Here is a 27507-nt window from a genome sequence, read left to right as displayed (position 1 = left end):
CGCGTCTTCGCTTCAGCTACGCGCTGATTCCCCGCAGACCCGCCCACTTAGTTCAGTCATCTGAATGTGTATGTATGTGTGTGCGTGTGTGTATGTGTGAGAAAGCGCGAGAGAGATCTTCCAGCATTAGGGCCGACCACTGAGGTGTCATCGCATCCGGACACAGGACAGTCATGGCCCTGCTTGATCTAGCCCTGCAAGGCTTCTCCATCTTCGGCTTCGGCTTGTTCATCGTCCTCTGGTTCATGCACCTCGTGTCCATCATCTACGTGTAAGTGACTGCGGCATCATTGATTTGAGAGAAACCATCAAACGCGACGTGACGCCGATCGCAAGCTTGCAGCGTAGACCGATCCATTGATTGTAACGGGAGCGTTGTAGCATGTCGCGTCGCGTCGCTGCGTTCAGTGCAGATGGGGTGTCTTGCTAACAGGAACACTGGTTTCCTCTTCAGCTCGGTGTTACTGCTACTGCGTGAAAATATATTTATATCTATCAACACGTTCATATTGCTCGCACCATCAGCTGGCGGGGGATGAATTAATAGTTAATAAAACGTCAATCATACACGCATTAGCCTCCGGCTAGACTTACATTAATCTCTTTTTTTTTTTATCGCTAGCGATGATAGTTAGCATAGCTACTGCGCACTGTTCGTGTTATTCTATTCGGTACTTTACAAAGTCTAACGGGTTTTTTAAATCACGCGGGGGTTTAATTTCTCAGGAGGCTTTTATTAATTGTCTGTGGTGAGAGTCAGAGCTGTTCCAGCTTCACTAGAGACCCGGCTTTCCTGGTTTAATGCCATTTGTTTATATTAAAATGGTTTTGTTTGGGTTAGTCGTGTTTAGAAAACCTGTCCTCACCAACACGATTGTTTACCATTGATATAATCATCAGTTTTCTATTGAGATAACCAATGTTTATTATTCATAACATACCATCCCCCATTTTATTATCTCATATCGTATAAATCTGATTGATTATAAATGTATACATTTATACATGTATATCCCAATTATATTGTAAAATGGCATCAATAACCCATAGACAGTGTATATATATATATATATATATATATATATATATATATATATATATATATATATATATATATATATATATATAACACACTACAGTTCAAATGTTTGGGATCAGTAATGTTTACAGAACCTACAAAATACAGAAAAAAAATTGTGAAATATTATTATAATGTAAAATAATAATTTGAATATACATGATATACCTAAATAAATGTAATTTATTCCTGTGATGAATAAAAAGTTAAAAAGAAGGTTGTTTATTTAAAATAGAAACATTTTCTAACAATATAGGCGGAATCATCACAGGAATAAATTATATTTTAAAGTATATTAAAATAGAAACCAATATTTTATATTGTAATAACATTTTGCAATGTTACTGTTTTTTTTCTGTATTTTTTATCAAACAAATGCAGCCTTGGTGAGTATAAGAGACTTATTTAAAAAACATTAAAAGTCTTACTGAATCCAAACTTTTGATCAGTTGTATGTATGTGTATATAAGTGTGATTCTCTGACTGAAGGCTACAATGAACTGAACTTTGTAGACTATAGGGAGCTTTGGGAATTTCCTCCACCTGCAACAGTGTGTCATGTGAGTCGGCTTGGTTTCTGTCATGCTTTGATCCGACTACAGAATAACCCACACGTCGCATTCTGAAACCAGGCTCATTCACTTTCAGCGTTCTGGTCTGAGTCAGGCTGATCATGCAGGCTCCTGTTGTTTGTGTCCGTCTTACATAATTGTTTTTGGACATTTGCAAACTCCCAAATGCTGTGTCCTTGTTTACCCGCTAATGCAAAAATGGCCAGGCTTCGGGAAGAGGTCGCCTCGGGTCACACGACACACATTCTAATGAGCCTTAAAACGTCAGTTTCCTTTTTTTTTTTTTATCATGCATTACGAAATGCTTATACTGTAATATTTATTATTGTTCTTCTCTGCTCTTGAGCTTTTGGTGTATAGTTTTACTTTTGAAAGGACTGAATTCCCCGATCAGGTTGTATGCTGAAGTCAACTGCTTTCTTTGTAACAGTTATGTTGCTCCCTAGGCCCAGATGATATATTTTTGTGAGTGGACAATGGTCTGTTATTAGTATTTTCCTTTATATGTTGAGAGTCGAAGGTATTTAATGGACCTACTTTTAAAATCACAAGGAATGTGTTTGCAACCCAGTTTTGCCAGCTGTAGCGTCCACAGAAAGTAAGAAAATTTAGTCTTTTATATTAATTTTTTTTTTAATATTGTTTATCTGGTTGGGTAATTGTTCAGTGGCAGTGTCAGAGATGTTAAGAGGGAGAAATACAGGTTGGATGATGTAACCGAGAGGCTCTTTGAGTCCCGAGTACACCTAGTTTCAGTAGTGAGGTGTGAGGATGGTGTGATGCCCGTCCTTTGGGAACCTCACCCAAGTGGAGTCCTTCCTCGTGTGCCGTGTTTCCTGTTCCTCGGCTCTGATGTTACTCCTGTGGTATGTGACATTTGACCCAGTGTGATGATGGGATGTGTTTAGTAAAATATCTTTATGTAATCCTTCCTCTTTGCATGAAGTCGGGAAGTTGCACATATCTTCATGGGTTCATGTTGGACTGCCACAAAGAGAAAGCACTGATTGCAGTTGCAGTTGGGTCTGATTGACGGGAACAGATAAGTTCACTTAAAGTTTTAATTAGATTTTCACAACAGCTCTATATGAGTCTTTATTGAAGTGAAGGTTCAGACCAAAAGTACAGACCAAACCAAGCAACAAGCAATTCCTTTACGAAATGTAGCTCCATCCATGGCACTCCTGCATGAAGTGTGAAGCTGTATCTGTCTTTTATAAATAAAACAGTTCTGAGATATGAAGGATGCAGTACTACTCTCTAGGTACTCAAGACGATTAACACAATGTTATGTCTTCTTTAAAGCAAACTGAAGAAGCATAGCTGATGCATACTGAATACTAGCATATGACCGTTTATTACGCTGTACTTTAGAAATGTGCCGCCCACACACAAATCTCACATGTATTGAGGAAATAATGCTTTATTTTAAAAGCTGTTCCTCCGCCTTGGGGCATCCAAGGAAGTGAATTCCCGATGGTTCATTAAAATTTAGTCATTGTTATTTTAGGAATGTAGTCTTTGAGTATTGTGTAGTGGTGTTGCTTCCCAGTCCGCTAATGCTGCGAGGCGGTGAGATGAGGCCGTGTTGCCCCCCATATTTAATAGAGCGTGAGAGAGGAAGACACCTCCAGCAGGAGCAGCTCTGGCGTGAACTGATGAAGAGCTGCTGTAAACACATGTGCAGAGGCATTCCCTTCACTAACATCTATATTACATATGATTTTGTCGGTCATCTTTCTTAATGAACATTTAGGTTAGTTGCCTTATGTAATGTGTATGTTTTAAATATATGACCAATACTGATTCTTATGTCTAAGGGTTTAGTAACCGATATATAACAAAAATAATAATAATAACTAGAATTAAAAGTTAGTGAACTAACTTTGATGTTGGCTTGGCCATCTTGGCCATGGGGCAAAAGAGCCATAGTACTTGTGTGCCCAACATTCTTGAGTTGCCCCGCAGCAAAAAATAAAAAATAATAATACCATAAAAAATACACCTTATTTCAGTCTTTTTCCATGGTCCCTTGCTGTTTTCTTTTTTAATAAAAAGCCTAGGCTATGATAACAGCTACGACAGGGTTGTCTAGCTGAATGCGAAATAAGTCATGCAAAAACCATAATCTCCTAAATACCATTCAATTTAATCTTATTTTAATAGTACTGACAACATATTTTAAGTTATCACACTACTGAAAAATTAAAGAAGGGACACTATATATAGTATACTTCGGTGAGTCAAGAGCTAAACAAAAAGTTCTGTTTCATTACAAAATACTGTAACTTTTATAAACGTTATACTATCACCACAAAATTTTAATTAATATTTAAAATAAATATTTCATAAAACTGAAACTTAAATATATTATTTTTATAGGCTATACAAAACAGAAAAGAAAAAAGACTAAATAATAAGGCTGAATAAGCTGATCTATAGCATGTTAAATGGTGGTTGCCTGTCTATGAATGGTACACCCCTCTAAGCACACAGAAGTGGTTTGACCCAAGTCCTCAGCAGCCAATTACACTGACCTGTTCAAACTGATTTTTAAGGCATACTTCACTTGTATTTCACGTGTATTTAACTTGTATTTAAAACGTGAAATACACGTTAAATACACGCTGATTTTTCATGAGTAAACAACGCGTATTTAACGCTTTAAATACGTGTTGTCTACGCGTGAAATACACGTATTTAACGTGTATTTGACCCTCTTGGCCTTCCATACACATTAGAAGGGAGACGTGAAAAAAGGACATCGCGTACTTTATCACAGAAAATTTGTTCGGCAGCACTTGTTTAGTTTAAAAGTAGACATGTCAAGCTTTCTATAGATATATCTCTCATGTCTCTTCGTTGAGTATTCATGGAGTTACAGTTCATTTTAATGACGTGTTTGTAAATGAAGATCAGCGCAGACAAGGTTGAAGACAGCACACCTTGTTTGTTATCTTTATTTTATAAGTGCACAAAGTTTTGTTGTTATTATGTTTGTATCCAAAAAAAGTAGACCCTTTACAGATTCGATTGATGTATTGCTCTTATCTGTACGATTAAAACTGAAAATGTAATTTAAGTAATTGTCAGGGTTATCAGCAGAAAATGACTCAAAACGCGTATATGCGTTAATCGACTCCAGAGTTAAAAGGCTGTCGTGACTTTTTTCCTTCCAGTATTCATAAGCTGTATCACGCTGTCAAATTATATGTCATTAAATATTGCATTTTGCACACATACACGGCTCAAAAACCCCTGGATTTTTCTCTTAGTGTGTTCTAATTGGTGGATTGTGTGCATTCGCAGGAATATTTATTTTAAGAAGCTCTTAAAAATATATATATAAATGACTTTACCATGTTGTGACGATGGATAACAATTGATGTGAGGTTCAGCCTGACTGATAAAATCTCACAATCACATATAAACACTCATTTTCATGTGTATAATATATTCTTCTAATTGTTTTGTGCCGGTTCGCTGCAGTGTTTTAATGTGACAGGCTGTAAATTCTCTTCAAGTGTTCAGAGAAATACATGGCGAGCTCGCGGGCAGTCGCGCTGCCGCGAATATATCATGTTATTACTTTAAACAGTTCAGAAACATCTCAATTTAGCTCTTGGTGTGTTCTAACGTGTGAATTGCGTGCAATCGCCGTTTTAAAAGGTCTTAAATAAGAATGAATTCGCTCGTTGTGAGCTCCGTGGAGACAGCAGCAGTGATTCTTCTCTCATCTTTCTGACTGCTCTCTGCCCAATGCGTTAATCGACTCCAGAGTTAAAAGGCTGTCGTGACTTTTTTCCTTCCAGTATTCATAAGCTGTATCACGCTGTCAAATTATGTCATTTTTCACACATAAACATATCAAAAACACCTGAATTCTGCTCTTGTTGTGTTCTAATGGGTGGATTAGTGCTGTGATATTATTTTTGGAATCTCTTAAAAAATGCTGATGAAGTGCTCATTTCTCTCTCGTCTTTCTCTCTGTTCTTTGGTCAGAGACATAATTTATTAATGAGATATCTGACCCGGTAATAATAACATATGTTGATTTAGCTTGTCAGTGTGAATGAAATGTTTAGCCTATTTATTTGTCTGATCTCGCCCCAAACGCGGCTGTCATGTGACTTTTTTTCCCTTCGCGATGTCAAATATTGCATTTTGCACACATACACGGCTCAAAAACCCCTGGATTTTTCTCTAAGTGTGTTCTAATGGGTGGATTGTGTGCATTCGCAGGAATATTTATTTTAAGAAGCTCTTAAAAAATATATATAAATGACTTTACCATGTTGTGACGATGGATAGCAATTGATGTGAGGTTCAGCCTGACAGATAAAATCTCACAAGCACATATTAACACTCATTTTCATGTTTATAATATATTCTTCTAATTGTTTTGTGCCGTTTCGCTGCAGTGTTTTAATGTGACAGGCTGTAATTCTCTTCAAGTGTTCAGAGAAATACATGGCGAGCTCGCGGGCAGTTGCGCTGCCGCGAATATATCATGTAATTACTTTAAACAGTTCAGAAACATCTGAATTTAGCTCTTGGTGTGTTCTAACGTGTGGATTGCGTGCAATCGCCGTTTTAAAAGGTCTTAAATAAGAATGAATTCGCTCGTTGTGAGCTCCGTGGAGACAGCCTGAGATGAGCAGCCGTGATTCTTCTCTCATCTTTCTGACTGCTCTCTGCCCAGAAATAAATTATTAATGAGCCCTAACCCCTGTAATAATCAGATATGTTGGTTTAGCTTGTCAGTTTGAGGGAAATTGTATTATTTACTTATTATTTAGTATTTTTAACCGGTTTAAAAGTGAAACGAAACCTGACTCCTCCCTTTAATCTCGGGTATTGCAACTAGGGGCGCAATTTTTCTCAGATAATGTAAGTCTATGGGTAATGTTTTTGACATTTAAAAATTAATAAAAAAAAAACTTTAAGTCTGATCCGTCTGAAAAGATATAGCAACCAGCACCGCTCTATCCCGCAGGTGTCTGCCGAGTTTGGGGCTTGTGGCTTTAAAGCCCTAGGAGGAGTAGCGTTCAGAATTTCTGTCAGAAAAATAATAATAAGAAAAAAAAGAAGAAGATGAAGAAGAAGTTTAAATAGCATAACAGTATGTTGGCTTGTTGCCAAGCCAACATAATAATACAAATAAATGTAAACTAAAACAAACAACAGCAACAGCAATAATATTTTTCTTTTGAGCCACGTTTCACTTTTTTTCGACATTCGTGATGGTTGCATTCTTAGTGGCAGTCGCATGTTCAATTAGAAAATTGGTCGTAAAGCCTTACTCCCCACTTATTCTCTCTCTCTCTCTCTCTATATATATATATATATAATATAGCTCCACACAAAACAAATCTTCCAACAATACATTTTAAATAAAAGCATACGTTTTTCCAGCACTAAATACCATACATTTTTTTTTATATTTACTATATTTACAGGAAACGTGTAAAAAAATACATTGCTTTAGTTAATAATTCTATAGTTTTAGAATTAGAACACACCCAAAACTTAAATTGGATAAAAAAAAAAGGTATACACATGATCATAACTCTGCAAATAAATGTATTGTTTTATTTGGGATGGTCGAAAAGGCAACTTATAAGAAAGCTAAGAGTGCTATGTATTTCTCACTTAAGAGAAATATTTGCTAGTTAGGTTGAATAATACAAAAACAATTGGAAACAGCAAGTTTGTTTCCCAAATTAAGCAAATGCCATTTATTTCTAAAACAACAAATGAACCGATAACCGATTATGAAGAAACGTTTGATTAGCTGTAACAAATATCGGTTCAAATGATTATCAGTCTTTATAATGTACATATTTATGTATAATACGATTTTATGCTTATAGTCTGAAATGTATTTGGACAACTGTTCTGTACACTGATTTTAATCGGTTAGTCAGGCAATCAGTTGATGCAGATATTTTCAAAATGGCCAAATATCTGCAGATAAATCAGCCTGGCAAATATATATCACATCAATAAGCACTAATGAAAATGGCAGTTTATGGAGTTTTAGCTCTCATTTTACTTTTTTTTTTTTTTTTTTAATGCCCAGTCTTGGCATTAGATGGAGCTTGACATGTTGTTTGAAATTCCAGAGAACCAACAGTGATGTTTCTGCAGTCAAGATACACTGCCAAACCAAACATGCTCAGACAGATAAATCTTTCTTCCAGCTTTTAATGCCTACTGCTGTCTTGGAAGCTTCTGTGCTTTTTTTCTGTGGAGTGCTGGCAAGTGTTTCAGGAAAGACTCCAGACCCTTCAGACAGAAACCAATGAGAGGTGCACAAGTGGAGTTCCTGAGAAGCAGAGGGTGCTGGAATTGCTGATCAAATCGCTCAATTTTAAAATTTCTCTATAAACATTGACACGGTTAACTTGACGTTACCTGAGCATTGTGCCATCAAACAAGACATAACGTGAACACGAACAGTTCTCTGAACTGACATATCTTTAGTAATGAAACTGCAGTAACTTGGAAATTTCTCTATAAACATTGACACGGTTAACTTGACATTACCTGAGCATTGTGCCATCAAACAAGACATAACGTGAACACGAACAGTTCTCTGAACTGACATATCTTTAGTAATGAAACTGCAGTAACTTGGGAAACTAAACCAGTTTGATCACGTGATCACACTTTCAGCTGCCAGTCAAACTGCAAACAAACAGTTGATCACTGTTTGAAATAATGCGCCGTCGCACTGCATGCCTGTGTGCTGCAGCCTTAATTTGGTTACTGCAGGATGCTTGCAAATAGAGTCCCTAGGATTTGACTCAATGTGTGCAACATAGACCTGGTTCTTGTGTCTTGTTGTAGTGTCATTCACTTTGATATTTTTTTTATTGCATCACAGTGTTTATCTCTGTAAAAGGATTAAGATTAATTCTGATCATAAATGCACCGGAATGTGCAGAGATTTAGATTTATTTCCTAGTGCCAGCCCATTGTCCCCAGGATCACAAAGAACCATCCTGCACAACAGAAGCACCATAACATCCTGTTTTACCCTGTGGACACTTGAAATGCACTAATAATTTCTGAAATGCAATTATAAAATGAATGCATTACAATATTGAGTTACATTATTTAAAAAAAAAAAAGTAACAAATTGCTTTACTTTATGGAAACAAATGCTATGTTGCATATCTGTTACTTTTCTGATCTGGGCTGGGCTCATTTTTCTCTCTTCATAAAAAACAAAACAAAAAGACAAATGTTATCTTTAAAGTAAATTTTGCTTATTGGTATCATGGTTGAATTGGACCATCAAAGACAAATGGGGTAAAATACATAAAGGATGAACATTTTTAAATACTGCAGGTTTGCATTTGCACTGTTTTTATTCATTTTGAGGAATACTGAATCTGTTTTTGTGCTAGTGAGATGAGTAAATGCACGTTCACATGTAGTGTAGAGCTACTGTACAGTAACCTCAACATGAGCTATCAGTCAGTAAATGGGAAATGCATGCATATTGCATAACCCTCAACACTGAAATGCACGGTGTAATATAAAAACATTCCTTCTCTCTCCTTTCAGCCGTCTGCATCTCAACAGGAAGACCACAGAGAAGGTGCCATACAGCAAACTGGCTGGTGTGTCGCTGCTGAAGCCCCTCAAGGGAGTGGACCCCAATCTCATAAACAATCTGGAGACATTTTTTGAGCTGGACTATCCCAAGGTACCTTCCGCTAAACTCTTTGACCTTTTTGTTGCTCGTGCTGCTGTTTCAAGTTGCTGATAGTCATGTTCATGTCATGTTGTTGTTGTTATTATTAGCATTTGCTATTATGTGTTTGAAACCCATAAGTACAAAACTTCCTAAATTGACCTAAATTAGCTACGGACAGAAATTATGCTTAAAACTGTGTGGGGTGTGAGGAGAGGTGTGCTATTATCTTTCATGCAGTCAAACTTATTTTTCTGGGGTAGAAAAGTTAAAGTTCACATTTAAAATTGAATAGCATTTTCAAGTTAAAGACGGAAATATAAGTCTCATACTTCAGTAAGCTTTTAAAAGATTGTGTCAAAACACGTGACCCGTTTTCAACCACACTTTTTGATTTAGCCGGCTGATACTTGTACGTTATTACTCATGTGTACCACTCTTGGTGTTTTTTTTTTTTTTTTTTTTTTTTTTTTTTTTTTTTTTTTTACAGTTGTCAATTTTCATTTTTGTCCTTTCACATCCTGTCAAAACCACTGGCATGTCCTGTTATCAGGTTTGCGTGGTATTTTGACCTTTTAAGGACTTTTGCAATGGCTTCCTGTCTCTTAATTAATGAAACACAATCTGAGTAGTCTGATTTTGTGTTTTACCAGTGGATGAAATTTGATCGAGTCTTTCCATTGAGTTTGAAACTCAGGTCAGTTGCACCCTGATGATGAAGATGCTGGGCAGACGACATGGCATTTGTCTGTTACACACTGCTGCTGTTTTCCCACATTGCTGTCATTTATGCGTCATCTGTGTCTTGGTTTTATGTTCTCTGCAGTTTGTTCCTTGTTACTAGAGTCAAGACGGCACTGCTGTGATGTTTTAAAACAAAGAGGGTGAATTGTAGCAGGCCACCAACATAGAAAGCAATAGATGCTGATACAAAGATGAAACAAAACAAAACCAAATTTCCAGAAGCACCGCTGCTTTGTTTTTATGTAAATAAAGTTTTTTTTCTCTGTTTACAGGATATTCCTCTCTGACATTCTTAAGGCACTGACTGGAGAGTTTCATATTTGAATAGGTGTTCAAATTTTCCTAGCAAATGTATGTATCTGAAGGCCGTCCCAAATATTCAGGCCTGAGCATTGTGAAAGGTAAAAGTGGACCTTAATGAGGTACATACAAAACATGTCCAGGTCACGTTAATTAAGACCTTATATTTTGCATAAAGAGACTAAAGCCGACTTTTAGCATTTTGCCGTGATTTCAGGATCCCCACAAGTTTTCATCACTGTAATGACACTTTCATCATATTTTAACATTTTCAGTGTGCAGAAAGTTTGGGGTCGGTGCAATTGTGTAATGTTTTGAAACAAGTCTCTGCATTTATTTTATCAAAAATACAGCAAAAACAGTAATATTGTGAAATGACTCTTTTCTATTAGAATATATTTTTAAATGTATTTCTGTGATCAAAGCTGATTTTTCAGCATCGATCCTTCAGAAATCATTCTACTGTGCTGATAAAAAAAACTTATAACAGTTTTTAAATTCTGCATTAAGCTTAAATTTCTTTCAGCAAAATATCACATTTATTTTTGTGGGAAATGAGACCTGGCCATGTTCTTCATGAGTTTCACCCATCAGGATTTGCTAAAGGCGGCAACTGTTGAACAGTAATGAAGAGGTTAGGGCAGACGTGATGGAAACACGCAGGGTGCGTCCCCTGATAATACATACTCATCTTTGTTGCTGAGCACTGCCACCGTCTAATTACAGTGTTTCTATTTTGCATCGTGACTTGAGCACAAAGCTTTTGAAAAAATCACTGATGCTTTTCTAATGAGGAGCTTTTCCAGGTGTGGCTGCTCTGCGAAATAACCCATTTACCGTTGGATGATTGTGATCTGTTGTAAGCCATCTGTCAGAGCGCCTAAATTAAAAATGATCTGGCATAAACATGCAATTCCATGACCTTCTCTGGACAGAAAGTCCAGTCCCCTCAATTTTTTTCTGATGGTATTATAGTTTAAAAAATCTTGATTGCTAGTAATGCACTGCATATAGTTCTATGAACCTAAATTTAGTATATTTCAAATGTTGTAGCTGAATCAGCTAGGTTTTCTGAGTCATTTTAAAATTTATTTTCATTAGACTTTTATTGTATTACAGTAAAAATGCTTCACTTTAATATAAATATATATCATTGCACTTGGGTCTTTTAAACATGTTTTTATATCAGACCCTACAGTATTTCATACCATATTTATACAAATTAACTTCAGAAAGCTTGTTTGCAATGTGACTAGCTAAGCTTAGCTGGCCTGCGCTAGCCTGCAAAAACTCCCTATAACCCTGCATTCTCATTTCCATTTTACCTGCGAGTTCTCTGATTGGTGGATTATGCTTTGGGATTATGGGTAGTGTAGTAATTCTGCAATTGAACAATTACATTTAGTAATTTTTTTAGACTCTTTTATCCAAAGTGTCTTACAATTGGGGGATACATAAAGCGATTCTTCTTAAAGAGGCAAACAAACAAAGGAAGTGCTTATAATACCAAGTTTTAGACATTGTTCAAATAAATACAAGGTAGAAAAAGAAGGAATAAATCGTTTTTTTTTTTTTTTTTTTAAATGAGTTTTTAAAATTGTATGTAGCATTCCAGATAGGGGTGAGGAGATCATTCCACCAGCCAGGAATGGTGAACGAAAATGTTCTGGAAAGTGATTTTGAGCCTCTCTGTGATGGTACCATGAGGTGTTGCTCACTAGTTGATCTCAGACTTCTGGAGGGGATGTAGATTTGTAATAGTGAGTGGAAGTAGGCGGGTGCTGAGCCTGTGGCTGTTTGCAAGCATCAATGTCTTGATGCGAGCCGCAAACGGTAGCCAGTGTAAGAAGATAAAGAGAGGTGTAACATGAGCTCTTTTGGGTTCGTTGAAGACCAGTCATGCCACTGCATTCTGAATCATTTGTAGAGGTTTGATTGTGCTTGATGGAAGTCCAGCTAGAAGAGTATTGCAGTAGTACAGCCTAGAAATGACAAGGGCCTGGTCAAGAAGTTTTGCAGCATGTCCGCTAGAAAGGGCCTGATCATTCTGATGTTGTGCAATGCAAACCTGCAAGATCAAGCAGTGCAATGTGGTCTTTTGAAGTCCGCTGGACATCAAAGGTTACACCAAGATTTCTGACTGAAATTGATGAAAATATTGTAGAAGAGCCTAGCTGGATGGAGAAATCATACTGTACAGTTGGAGTGTCAGGGAAGACAATAAGCTCAGTCTTTGCCAGGTTGAGCTGTAAGTGATATTCTTTCATCCATGCCAAGATGTCCGCCAGGCAGCCTGAGATACGTGCAGCTACCGTTGGATAATCTGGTTGAAATGAAAGATATAGCTGTGTCATCAGCATAGCAGTGATAGGAGAATATATGTGCCGGTATGATTGGACCCAGTGATGTCGTGTATATGGAGAAGAGGAGGGGTCCAAGAACTGATCCCTGAGGAACCCCAGTGACAAGTTGATGTGCTTTGGATACCTCCCCTACCCAAGACACCCTGAAAGACCTATCAGTGAGATAGGATTCAAACCAGTGAAGTTTATATCCCTGTGATGCCCAGTGATGAGAGGGTGGACAGGAGGATCTGATGATTGACCGTGTCAAAAGCAGCAGATAGATCAAGCATAATAAGAACTGATTTGGAATCAGCTTTTGCAATCCGCAGGGCTTCTGTGACTGACTGTAGTGCATTCTCTGATGAATGGCAACACCTGAAACCTGACTGTGAAAGAAACAATTATATCTGGTTGAAAACAACTCTTTCGAGGGTTTTTGCTATGAATGGAAGGAGAGAGACAGGTCTGTAGCTATCTGTAAGAGAGGTGTTTAATGTAGGTTTTTTGAGCTGTGGGCTTACCTGAGCCTGCTTGAATGCAGTCAGGAAAGTGCCTGTGAGGAGAGATGTATTGATGTGTGTGAGTGTTGATAAAAGTGTAGGATAGATTGCCTGGAGGAGGTTTGAGGGGAATTGGGTCTAGAAGGGCATGCTGTAGGATGGCTGGAGAGGAGAAGTTTTGATATTTCTGCCTAAGTGAGGGGACAGAAGGAAAGAAAAGGTAAAAACCCACTGCTTTTTTCATTTGCCGCCTCAAAGAAAACGCCTCTGTACAATAATGTATACATATAAATCCAGTCATTACTTTCTCAATCAATCAATTTCTGCATTATTTTTATGTGACTAAAGGCAAAACCTAAGTGATGATTCATTGTTTCTTAGGATCTATAGAATAATCTTTAGACTTTCACAATGAGTCACGATCAAGTGAAGGTTGAGGTTTCTGTAGTTTAGTAGATCGAAGTGTTGATTGTGGTGGATAAAGCCCTGTGCTCTTCCTGTGCTCCGCTCAAGATTCGGGCCATGTGATGTGTGTGAAGTGAGATGACTGGGTACATTATTTCTGCAGTGGTGCATTCAGACAGTCTGCTCTGTTTTCCCACACATCTCTTTTTGAGCAGCACATATGTTGATTCTTCCTCCAACTACTGCTCTTTGTTGGGTTGGAGAAGTGGTTCCACTCTTTAGGAGTGTACCTTGTGAAATTTCAAGTGAACAACAGGAGGGGAAGATTATCTTATAAAGCGTCTTCTGTGAAGGAATCCGATCTAATCATCTAGATCTAGAAAATATCCATTTGAAATCATTTCATCTCAAGCAGATTCCAAACCAAGTGATTTCCCTGTCTGCACTGCACGTGAAGCTACTACTGACGCCACACAATCACAGCCAGTCAGATGTTTTGTGTTCAGCCTTTAGTTCTAGTCCCCTTGATCTGACTGGACAAGTGTTTCATTAATTTATTCCTTATTTGTGTTCCAGACAGTCTGTATGTTTCTCAGTGACACGCAATGCTTGTTTCAGTTTTGAATCAGTTTGGAACTTTTTCCCTTATTTTAGCCAAAGATTTTGTATTTTTATTTATTGTATCTTCTTTAATTGTATAGTACATTTTAGGATATTGATACATTTTATTGTAAAATGAAATATCTCTTCTCGACTATACAAGCCAATTGTGCATCAACATTATTTTTCATTTTTCTAGGAGGAAGTCTTCCTCAGTTCTTTAATTCAGGTCTTAATCAGATCACAACAAGCGTAAATGCATCTTTAATTTCATTAAATTACATTAAATAGCTTCCTTCTTTTAAGCAAATAGCATAAAGCTTTTGCCCATTGCAAATAAAAGAGGAAGTAAAATTTTTGGCCAGTTTAAAAATATGAATTGCTTTCAACAGCTATGCCAATAGCAAGAGTCCCTTCTTTTACAGCAGGTTTATTCCTGACTTAATTCCTGGCCATTGCAGGCATTGCAATTTACATATTTGTTTTTGACTACCGTGGAAGATGAATTTTGCAAGACACATACTTCATTTGTACGTGTGCTTGAAATCCTTGAAAATGCTTGAATTTTAATTTTGTGCTTTCAAGGTTTGAAAAGTCTTTCAGAAAAGATTCTATGGCGTTTTCATTTCATCTCTCATATGTACAGTGTGTGAAAAAGTAGCATTTATTAGCGCAACACTGTTTTATGTACAGCCGTTACCAGGTAAATCACATTTATTTCTGGCAGCGAACAAATGTGCATTTTTCAGTCAGCCCGTCTGCTGTTTTTGTTCAGAACCATGCGAAAATCGACCCGTGTGTGATCCGAAGCTGTGTCCTCTAAATTAAAAATATTTGTTACAATTATTTATTTTCATGTGTCATTTTAAATGTTTTCTTGTGTCTTAGGCCCACTCAGAATCAGAATAAAGAACTGTAGATTTATTTATTCATTTAGTAATTCGGCCGTTGGCAAATCTACAGTTCATCCTTTTGTTCATTAAATATTTTGGCTGGTTATGAGCATTTATGCTTTCTACTACCAATAGGAGTGTATGACTCTTAGCTCAGATTAACACGTATATTACAGCACAGTTTGTTCAATTTATTTTGCCTAAGTTACAGCAGGAGTACACAGGGGTTGCATTGCAGTGGTCAGTCAAAATCAACTTCCAAGTGAGTCTGTGCTAACAAAGTAAATGTTACCAGGAATTTTAAATGACGCACAAAACAGTGGAATGTGATCTCGATCTGGATGTCATGAGGGCCAGATGTTCAGCTGCTGAGAGCTGTTCAGATTTATCACATGTAAAATTTCTACCACACCCCCAACCAAGTAACAAACAGTGCTAAACGTGCACCCTTTTTTTACGTTTGGCTGCTGATTTGTTTGGTTGTTTGGTTAACCCCTGATCAAATAATTTCCGGCTGTCATGTGCTGATTGCAATCTGCTTGTACTTTTTCTCAGATAAACATAGTGTTCCATCCTAAACATCGGTGTGATTTAACATGCCTTAAAGACATTCAGAAACACGTGTTCACTTGGGGTGTGCGATGTGGAAAAAAATGTAACATGATTTCTTTTCTTTTTTTTTTTTAAGTATCACAATTGTCTGTCATGTTGGTTTTACTATTTTGTAAGTTGTCTGTCATTACAGCCAAACTAATTTCCCTGTTATAAAGACCAAGCCTTTCAAGGTAACAGAAAAAAAGATTGGCAGATATTTAGGCCAAAGAAGTTTTTTTAATAACAAAGATAAAAGAATGACAAAAATGCACATTACAACTACACACAAAAATATAGACATAAAATAACAATTTCAGGTACAAAAGGTGTATTTAGCAGGAGCATTCAATAAATTTAATGAACAAATATAAAATAAAACACTATATAAACTGATTCCTAAAGCAGCTGTATTATATTTCGTCAGTCAAGACCAGTGAGTGATTTGTATTTTGTTGCTTAAATAACGTTAAAGCAATATTTCACCCAGATATAAAAAATGTAAATTCTTTCAATGTTTTTTTTATATAGTGTTTTATATTTATACCACTATTTACTCACTCAAAAGTGGTTTTAAACTTGAATGAGTTTATTTCTTCTTCTGAACATAAATGCTATTTTGAGAAACACGTGCAAGACCAAACTGTTGCTGGTCCACGGTGACTTCCAGAGTATTTTTTGCTACTATCAAATTCAATGTGGACCAGCAACTGTTCAGTTACCCAGATTCTTCAAAATATCTTCTTTTGTGGTATTAGTATATTATTTCAATTTCACAAAGAAATCTGTAAGAAATGTCCAAGCAATAATAAAAGAATGCGTTAAATTTATAATTTGTCATAAATCTAATTTTGTAAAAAACAAACCATGAATCGAACGGTGAATTCAAAATCATGAATTGTATCGTGAATCGTTACATCCCTAATATTTACTGAAGGTTTTGTCGTTTGCCAAGCTGCACAGTTGATTTGAGCAGTGGTTTCATTAGCGTGGACGTCATAAAAATGGCCGTAGGTGACCTGTGCATTTTCTAGTGTAATTACTCCTTTTACTATACAAACATAGGTCTTCCTCCTTTTACCTCTTATGTGTTTGAGATTGTAACCAAGCTAACCAAAGTATAAGACAGTCATGTAATTATAACGTAATCTGGTTACTGAAATTTCATTACCGCAATGTTGTCGCAACCAAAAAAAGTGAAATTCCTGGATCCCTTACCACAACATAACTTTTAACATTTGTCGGTTAGTAATTGCGTCATTGTGGCATCAGTAGTTTAACCTAATTCATGTCCTCATCTGCTTAATCTACATTGTAATTCAAAGACTATTTTAAGGCGAATCTGGATAATATTATTGGTTTTAATATTATGGAAGTTGTCAGTACAGACAAACTAATTTCCCTGTTATATAAACAAAGCTTTATAACATAACAAAATATAAAATTAAAAGGAATGCCAGATATTTGTTAATAAATATTGTTTCCTCATGTAGATAAATGTTTTTTCATCATATATCTGGCTAAGTGAAGAACAAAAAATATCTGTGTATCGGGGCCTTTATAAATGACATCAAAGTGGGATTTGTTTGGTAGGTTTTTGTAGTTTTGTAGAACTTTCCCACTGCTTCTGCTTCATTTCTTCGTTCTTCTTCTATTGGATTGAATTACAGTCTTGTGCTACAGCGCCACACTGGTCAAACCGCGTTATTGCAGTCATTATGTTACATGAGATCTAAGGACTGTTTTACAACAAAAGTATTTGTCAGATGTTTTTATGGTCGAAGTTGTTCATCCATACTAACAAGCACAAACTGTGATGATTTTGAATGTGTTGAGAGATAAAATATATCCCGTGCACTGTGTGAATCGTACATTTTAAGGTGGAATGACAAATAAGAATCCAACATAAAAAAAAAAGTATAAAAAAAAAAATAGTTTAAAATGATTGTGCCAATTGCATGCGTCTTGTTTTTGTCATTTTCATTATTTATTATTTCTATTTTTTTTCAGTTAAATTGCTTTAAATATTTCTTTTTACTTGATAGTTATATTAAGCTATTTTTATTTAAACCTTGAATGCATATAAGTTACAATTCCTAAACACAAGCACTTCTATTTTGCTGTTTTTGACACACAAATGTCACAAGATCTGAGATGTTGAACAGTTGGATTTCCCCTTGCTTTCCACTTCACCTCTCTTTGGCACTAGTATTCATCTGTTATATTATTTCACTTCCTCATGTTTAGTCTGATGCTCCCTGATTCGGGACGGGTTGATCTCGGCTCAGTTCAGTGCTCCTGATTCTTTGCACTGGATCTAAATTGGAGGGCCTGCTCCCCAGACGCGTCTATAAATGTTTGAATGAGAGCCTCCCACTCTTTCAGCGTAGCACTTTTACCCTGCTCGGGGTCACTGTCGCATACCCACATCTCTGGACACACAGAAAAGGCCCTTTGTCTTTCCGCTCCTGTGTCCCGCGCCATAGCCATGGCAACATGGTCACTGTGGAGTATTATGAGGTGGCTGGAGGGGGACGGGGGTCTCTTGTCAGAGCGCAGGCCTGTTCTTTCTCACTTTGGCCCTGGTGCGAGTCCAAGCTTCAAATAGCCTTCCCTGAAAGCCTTTATTACGGCCTGCCACACTTTCTCGGTCGCTCAATTCAGTAGAGTGCAGGAAGTTCAGTGTTGTCAGCTCAGACCAAACCAGCGAGATCAATTGAGATTGTTTTTTTTAATTGATTTTGTCCATGACTTTGACTTAGAGGTCAAAATGTCTCAAATATTTTTCATATTTTAACTGCTTCACTGCATGGTCTTCTTACCAAAAAAAAAAAAAAAAAATATATATATATATATATATATATGTGATGTACTGTGGGTAATTGGACAGCATCTTAGAAACAGCCAGCATCAGTTTACATCAGCCTCTAAATGTATTATTGTGCCATAATAACTTGATGACATGTTCTCTTCTACAAACGGAGCGAGTTGCTCAACATTGTTTCTGCTTGTTTCCACAGTATGAAATTCTGCTGTGTGTCCAGGACCACGACGATCCAGCTATCGATGTTTGTAAGAAGCTGCTGGGCAAATATCCGAATGTTGACGCCAGGTTATTTATAGGTAAGTGTATGGTGGTAATCGCTTTTTATGTAACATGAAGGCAGTAATAGAGAGAAGTCGGGCAGTGTTGTGCTGAGGTGCATCTCTGGTCCCTCGTTTCGTTTAGCCGACGGTGTGCAGGGAACAGGCAGGGTCTCTGAGGAGCCCTGTGGGAAGGAACGTGGCGTCCCGTGTGTGCGCCGCAACCCAACTGTGTATATGCACATGTAGCTCTTGGAGTGGATATTGATTCTTGCTCATTAGGAACAGCTGGTGACTGGAGCGGGGGTCTCTCTGGGGTCCTGTTATCCCCCCCGCTGCCTACAGCCAGTCTGTCATGTGCACAAACAGTCAGGGGAGACGGGCCGTCCCAGACATGTCATCCGCTGCTTCGAATCAAGCTGAAGCTGTTAGAAAACATGTATCGTCTGCGAGGTTGTGGTGCTTTACAAATAAACATCTTCATCTGACTGATGGATGCTAGACCTGTTACGATTAATATAATCGCTTGAGGATGTTTATTTAATCTGATCTTGCGTTATAATCTTTAATCATGACTTCTATCATTGTGCATTTTAATTTCAAGTCAAATCCTTTAATCAAATATAATATGTAGTCTTGCATTTTAATTTTATTATTATTATCATCTTTAAATATGACTATATTTCCAGAAATTCCAGTCATATTTTATATTGTAATTTGAAGTGGAATTGTATAACCATAATTCACTCCAGTTTCACGTTTGCATATTTCATTTTTGGCTGTTACGGTTTCATAATGTCATTTGGTTAACTAAAACTATTAAAATGGTTTTTGTTAATTTAAATAAATATACATTTTAGATTATAAAGTGAAAATTATTAATGGTGCCTTGGCAAATATTTTAAATAAAAAATGTAAAAAAAAAAAAAAAGTACTAAAACTCAATAAAAATAAATGAAAGCTAAAAAAAATACAATTTATATATATATATATATATATATATATATATATATATATATATATATAACTAAAAAAATATTAAAATATTAAAATGCCTACAAAAGAGCAAAGTTAAAAATGAAACTGAAAATATCAAATAATGATGTTTTTATTATTATTATGTGATATTCAGTGCCTGTTGTAACACAAGTGAACCAAAAGAGAAATATTGCTTTAATATATTTTGATTTCTGGAATATTATTAATATTAATTTCATTCTAGCCTAAAACATCTGCAGCTGTAAATTGATAACCACACTTTCTTTTTTAAATAGACAAATTGTATGATGGTATGAGACAATCATTTACAGCCCTAATGGTAATTAATATTGTCATTTTTTTTCTCTTTATCTCTTTCTAGGGGGTAAGAAAGTTGGCATCAATCCAAAAATAAATAACCTCATGCCAGCTTATGAAGGGGCAAGGTATGAACTCGTCTGGATCTGTGACAGTGGCATTCGAGGTGAGTTTGCCCACATTATAATCTAAAACCAGTGAATACAGTTCTTCATTCCTACTGTTTCCTGTGAACACTTCATGTTTTCATGAGATTGTGCTAATCCTGATGTGATATTCAACAGTGAAGCCAGACACTCTCACTGATATGGCCAATCAGATGACGGAGAAGGTGGGACTGGTTCACGGTCTTCCTTATGTGGCAGACAGACAGGGATTCGCCGCCACATTGGAGCAGGTCAGCAGCCTTCACTAAGACCTTCTGAATTCAGTGCTGGAGACGTTTGTCTTCTGGATCAGGCTCTGGAAAGCTTTGATGCTTATCAACTCGTCATTGCTTCTAGAACCTGTGTATTATGTATTCGAGGGCCGTTCTGTCCTGTCACACTGAAATAAAACTGACACCTTGTGGCTGTATTTTAAGCTCCAAGTAAAACCCAATCACCAAATCATCTCTCGATCAATTAAATTTTATATTAGCCATTACATTTAATAGGTGTTACAAAAACAGACTTCGAAGGCAATCTATCAGCATGTTAAATTGACAGCTCTGCGAATAAATAACTGTGTGAAGTGTTTACATGAGTAATACGATTCTTAATGCGTCATGTCTTTAGAGATGAATTATGTGGAGTATAAACACTGTCCTACATGGCTTCCTGCAGGTTTATTTTGGAACCTCACATCCTCGTTCCTACATCTCGGCCAATGTCGCGGGAATCAAGTGCGTCACGGGGATGTCGTGTCTCATGAGGAAGGAGATCCTGGACCAAGCTGGGGGGCTGATTGCGTTTGCTCAGTACATCGCTGAAGATTACTTCATGGCCAAGGCCATCGCAGACAGGTTTGCCAAACTCATTACATACCTGTACAGTGCTAATAGCTCTTGATATCACATTCCATCCGCTTACATTTTCTCATCGTCCTTAAAGCAATAAATTACAATTCTTTAACGCATGTAGCTCCAAAACTCTGCCTTTATTTCTTCTGTGAAACACACAAGCAGAATGTTCAAGTGTATGTTTTTAATAACATGTCTATATATTTTTATGCATTTTTATTTATTAGATTTAGTTTATTTTGTTTTCTATTTTAGCACCTCAGATAAACTAAACCACATTTAGAAATGTTGCATTTATTATGAATTGCATTAATTTCTATGCACAAATGTAATGTGTCTATTTAGAGTTTGAGAGTTTGGCTTCCCTGTGCCTTTATTGTGTGGAAAAGATCATCTCAAGGTCATGTGGGTGTGGAGCAATGAATGAAATATTCCTTTAATGTGTTCAGAATTGTATCTCTCAGTCTTAGATAAAATGCTTTATTTGTCAGTTCAGTGACGTGGGCTTTCTCTTGCAGGGGATGGAAGTTTTCCATGGCCACGCAGGTAGCCATGCAGAATTCCGGCTCGTACTCCATTGCACAATTCCAGTCTCGCATGATCAGGTACAATCGGCTTTTTATGTTCAGTACTGTTTTTGTGATGGAGCCACCTCTAGTGCATTGATGATAGCAATGCAGATGTATTCCTATCTTTTAAATTGCATCATAATACAGAGCATATCTTGATGCGTTTCTCAGAATAAGCTATCCAATACATTTCCCATTTTGTGGTGCAGAAATACTGCTGAGCTCGCCTCATTGTCCTCTGCTCTTAATAGATGGGGCAAACTGAGGATCAACATGCTGCCGGCCACCATCATCGAGCCCGTCTCCGAGTGCTTTGTGGCCAGTCTTATCATCGGCTGGGCCGCCCACCATGTCTTCCGCTGGGACATCATGGTGTTTTTCCTGTGCCATTGCCTGGCCTGGTTCATTTCGGATTACATCCAGCTGAGAGGAGTACAGGTGAGACGCTATTTCAGCTCCATTCTGCTACAAAACAACCATTTTTGTTGACAATCAAATAGGATAAAAGGATAAAATCAAGTCTTGCCCCTTTGATTCTGGATGTTAATCCAATTCTAACTCTAGAATTCTAGAAACATTTCATGTTTGTCAATCTATAAACCAGTCCCTCCAGAAAAACGCGATTATGCGATCGTTTGATTTAATGCATGATCAGCCAAAGGCCGCATATTTTTGCGGGGTCGCATTTTTTCAAATACGCCGCTCTTTTGCTGCATAAATTACCAAATATGCGGGGCTAGCAATGATTTCATAATCCCTGTATTTTCATTGCAAAAAACTCATTCTTAGCAGAACGTTGAAAAATGTTGCGTTTACTTCACACAAGTAAAGCGCCATTTTCCCCTATTGCCATGGGAACCTTATGAAGTGACGTAATTACGTGACATGTACGCGATCATCTGCAAACCCCGCGGTGAAACCAGGGTGAAACTTGAAGCGCGCAAATCATTCTTATTTGCCAACTAAAATAAGCGCAAAAGAACGCACAAAGCAGTTTCCCGATTTGTTACATGACAGTGGAGCCAAATTATATTGCGAGAACTTGCTAAAACTGCAGTTTGATGAAATAGAGAAAAAAAGGTGATTCCCCCAGCACCCCCTTCTCACTAGGCTACTAACACTGTTGTAGTTTCATTCAGAAGTTGATCCAACTTTACAGGTGTAAGATTGCACTTTTTTGTTACAGAACGGTACCAAAAACTTACAGTTGCAATTATATTAGTAGTATGTAAAATAATTTACGTTGCCATAAGAGATTGCAACTTAAATATTCTGTGATTTAGTATGCTCGCTTATCATAGGAAGTAATAAGAAATTACTCTTTAAATCAAGGTAGTAGCCTATTGAGAAAAAGGTGTTGGGGGAATCACCTTTTTTTCTCTTTTTCATCAAACCGCAGTTTTTGCAATTTCACGCAATTTCATTGCATAAAATTGCAAAAATATCCCGCATATTCCATCGCATTTTTTAAGAAAACTTGCCGCAAAATCAAGGATTTTTGCTCGCGACATTCGCAAAAAAAAATCTGCGGTTTTCCTGGAGGGACTGATAAACAGATGGTTTTCAACTCTTTCAATCATCATAAATTGCTCTTCAAAGCCCAGTTTGATCTTGATCTTGAAGTGCAGCATTTGTCGGTTCTTGTTGTGATTCTTGTCTTTCTGCTCCTTTTCCTCAAAGGGCGGCCCTCCGTCCTTCTCCAAGCTGGACTACGCAGTGGCCTGGTTCATCAGGGAGTCCATGACAATTCAGATATTCTTGTCCGCTCTTTGGGACCCCACCATCAGCTGGAGAGCGGGACGTTACCGATTGCGCTGCGGAGGTACAGCAGAGGAAATCTTGGATGTTTAAACGGCACCGTGTGCCTTGAACTATGCACTGATGTGAACATGGACACAGAACTGTGAGAAGACATGGGCGCAGATGGACAAACGAACTGCAACTTTCTTTTTGGAGTCGGGGGAGGGGCGGGGGGTATTCCTATTTCTGCTAGTTTTTAACCTGTGACTTCAGCAAATAGATTATTTATGTCCTTGGTGCTTTTTTTGTTTTCCTGTGCGGTCTCTTAACAATTTGAGACCTCGTTCTAGATGAGCCAAAAGTTATGAAGAAGAAGAGGAGGTGGCGGGACTTCAGCTGGCATCAGTTACCATGATAAAAATGTATCTAAATTTAAGTTGTGCAAACAAGTTTAGTGCTGGTTTAACAGCTGTCTCGTGACATATCCATTTTATGATGAGTTTGAATGAACGGTACAGTTTTTAATGATGATCGTGAGATGGAGAATGACTGAAGCCTTTTAAAATGGCACTAGCCCATGTATGGATCACTTGCTTATCACAGTGTTGCTCTCAACATACAGCACTCTTGCCATATTTTATACATTTTTGGACTTCTGAATGCTCAAAACGGATCCACTCGGGTCCATTTTATGTTTACTGGACAGAGCAATATCTTCTGTAGAGGTAATATATAAGGAATTATGGCATACTGACGATCGATCCTGCAGTATTCAAACACGAGGTTTACTCCTCACCGTGATATCTGCAGATCAAATTGAGTGCCATTTATTGTTATCATTTTGGCATCTTTAATGCAGATTTCTTCAAGGTCTTTTATCTTCCCGTGCTTCACTTTCTGCAGTAGTTGCTCTTGTACCAGGATCAGAGTTTGCTAAAACACATTTCCTGCCCCGCTGTTGTTTGTCTGAGAAGCTGTCAGTATTTTCCTGATGTTTGACTGGATATAAATGCATAAACTCTCTGATCATTTCATCCATTGTCATTTCAGTTAGCCGATTAAACCAGATTCTGTTGGCGTAAAGAGTTTGAGAAGTTCAAGGTTATTCGAATTTTTATATTTTTTGTAAACAATTTGGCATGAGTGATTGCTCAATTATTTAAAAAAAAATATATAAATATCTCCTGGCAAACGTGCATTCACACTCTGATACATTTCAAAATATGTCAGTCGCACACTGTGCTATTTGGATCTACTCAGTCATTCACCATTAACATATATATACTCTTACAGTCAAACAGTATTCACGAAACTATTGACCTTCTTCTCCGTGTTCCCCTTGTTTTCCACGTTTTTTCTTGAGGAACTGCTAATTTCGGTTTCGTACTGCCAGCACTTTGTTGTTAAACCGCTCTCTCTGTATTTCCCTCATTTCTTAGCTCTTTCCTACTGCCATGCATTCATAAAACAAGGCGCTGATCGTGAAGAACCCATGCCAGCTCTGGCAGAATTGTTTCACTGATGTTCAAGACTTGTTATTAATATAAAACCATTATATGTGATTCAGGTAAAACACGTTGACTTGAGCCGTGTGCATGTGTCTTCATATTCCATCAGCTGCCGTTTATGATGTTATAAACACTGTTTTAGCCCAATGCCAAACCATGCATTGTGTTTTTGTTCTGGTGTCGGGTTGTTCTTTCTAATTTGAAAGCATCTGATTTTGGTCTACTACTGAACACTTTGGGCTGACTATTAGAAGTAAACGTATGTTTTGTGCATGAGGCCACGATACATGAATGCCATTTGTTCATACCATGGCAGTTGAAGTATTAACAGCTGGGAAGCAATCAGTTAGCAATAATCATGTGCATTATTATTAGTTTTACTGTATTCAGGCTGTGAAACGAAAGCAAGCTTCCTAACCCATTGACTTGTCCAGCTTTGGTAAAATAAACATTTCCGATTTTGTTGACCTTTATCATACCTCAGTGAGCCTCGTTCATGAAACACGTTTTGCAAAATCATTAAATAAAAAAACATTCTTCCATAAACTACATGGAATTAAACCATTATATTTAATAATTGGTCAAACTTCTTCTGTAAATTGGAGTTGGTTTACAAATTATTCAATTGAAGGTGACAATTTGGAAAAGAAGAGTTTTATGAATTATTCTGTTTGGTGTGCTAGTTTACGCAAACGTGGTTTTGCGAATTATTTTTAATAATTCTTTCGGAAATAGCTGCCCTGGATTGAATAATTGCGCAAAACCACTGTTGCAACGAATTTCGTAATTTCAATTTTTTTTATAATTTTTGCATTGGATTAAATTAAGTTAAAACCATTCTTGCATAAATGATTGCGTCGAATTCTGTGCTACTATTATAAAAGAAATGCTTTCAGGATGAATGTTTAACAAATTAATTCAGCGTTTGAATAACACCCGATGTGTTGTCGTTCTGCACCACTGGTAAAACTGAATGCACCTTTGCAAGAACATGTGACTGTCATCTTATCTGTAACACCACAGTAGAAACTAACATTTATTTAGGGAAGGCCAAAGCTGCCATTCAGTTCTTCAGTTCCTCTCTTTGACTTTCAACCATATCGGCTTATGTTATATATGTGAAATATTATATATTTGTCAAAACGTAACTTCACCTCAATTCCGAAAAGTCTACAATGCACTGTAAATCTCCCGTTTAGACTTTTCCCCTCTTTGTGTGACCGTGAGAGAATGCTGCTGAGTGCGTGTTTGCAGAAATATTGCCTTTTTTTGATAAGCCAATTCTGATAGGATTGTATTATCATAACGTTCTCTGTGGGGAACTGGACTTTTTTTTGTTTCCCATTAATGTACAGTTGTATGTTTGTCAGATTAACCTGTTTTGTGAAAGACTGGTGACCCGGTATGGTGCCATGTGGACGTGAGAATATGTGGCTGTCCTGCATTTGCCGACAGCCGTTTGCTCAAAACCAGGAACACAAAAAAATTGAGAAACTCGGTCTGCGTCAACCGCATTGGGATGCATTTACAGGATCTGAAACAAATGTGTGAGCTGCCTAGACCGTCTCGAAATGTCTTGACACAAAGCCATTTTGAGTTTTAAGTGTCATATCTTGTGCTATGATTTAACATTACCACATTTCACTAATTTTAACGAAGTCTACAGCACTGGACTCGAAGCAACCGAGAGAAACCACTGCTACATGTTTACCATCCGGTCATCAGTCAGAGTATAGGACAAAAGTCTAGTTGTGATCCACATGTGTTTTTGTAATATGTACAGTTTATTTATGAGGTTTGGTTGATATCCATTACACACACTGCTTCCTAAGGCTTAAATTATCATCAAGTTGTACATTTGACTTGTTCCTTATGAGTTCTGTTCGATTTTTCTGCAGTGTAAAGGTATGGCTGGACAGACTTCGTGTTGTTTTGTAGATGTTGTGTACTGTACTCTTGATGCTGATTGCGTAATTCACAGCTGGAAACTGTGTCATTACAGAGAAATTAAAGCTTTATCAAGCAATATAAAAAGTGTGTATTTCCTCCGCTCCAATCTGTGTGTGATCCTCATGCTGGCGTTTGGAGTAGTTTTATTAGTTCGTGGCTGCATTAGCAGTACAATAGTTCCTTTCAAAGCAATGCAAGTCAGTTCCCTGCCACTCTTTTTTTTTTTTCTCACTTCCTGTGTTTGAGTTTCTGTCATCATTCATGCACCACATCACATGTCTGAAACTGTCAAATGCACAATAAGATTTACTTGGTATGTCATTCCAAGGGAGAGGGAAACCGGAATGTGATTTTTAAAATAGAGTTAGTGCTTTCCGCACATCATAAAATATAATTTTGTAACTAAAACGTGGAAATATTCTGTAGTTTTTACTTATTTGCTTGGTCTGCGTCATTGCAGATTTTGGTTATTTTGCTGTTTTAGGCAGTAAGGACCTTTGAAATTACAAATCATTTGTCAAAGTGATATGGACAATGTAATGTGGTCAAGACCAGCCTGGAACTACTTAACGCAACATGTTTTTATTAAAATAATTGCACACCTTAGAACGTTCGTCAGCCAATCAG

The 27507-nt window shown here is 37.2% G+C and overlaps 1 protein-coding gene across 1 annotated transcript; it reads left to right on the top strand.

Moving 5' to 3' along the window:
* ugcg (UDP-glucose ceramide glucosyltransferase) lies at positions 1-27219 on the top strand. The gene is made up of 9 exons (XM_026219355.1): positions 1-271; positions 9226-9367; positions 18754-18856; positions 20178-20279; positions 20398-20510; positions 20938-21116; positions 21632-21718; positions 21934-22120; positions 23363-27219. The coding sequence occupies exons 1-9, from the start codon at positions 174-176 to the stop codon at positions 23531-23533; spliced, it is 1182 nt and encodes a 393-aa protein (XP_026075140.1). The 5' UTR covers positions 1-173; the 3' UTR covers positions 23534-27219.
* Positions 27220-27507: the final 288 nt, after the last annotated feature.

Source organism: Carassius auratus, chromosome 35 (genome assembly GCF_003368295.1).
Source record: "Carassius auratus strain Wakin chromosome 35, ASM336829v1, whole genome shotgun sequence".
Taxonomy (NCBI): Eukaryota; Metazoa; Chordata; class Actinopteri; order Cypriniformes; family Cyprinidae; genus Carassius; species Carassius auratus.
The sequence above is the reverse complement of the archived record's forward strand: the minus strand, read 5'-3'. Positions and strand labels throughout refer to the sequence as shown.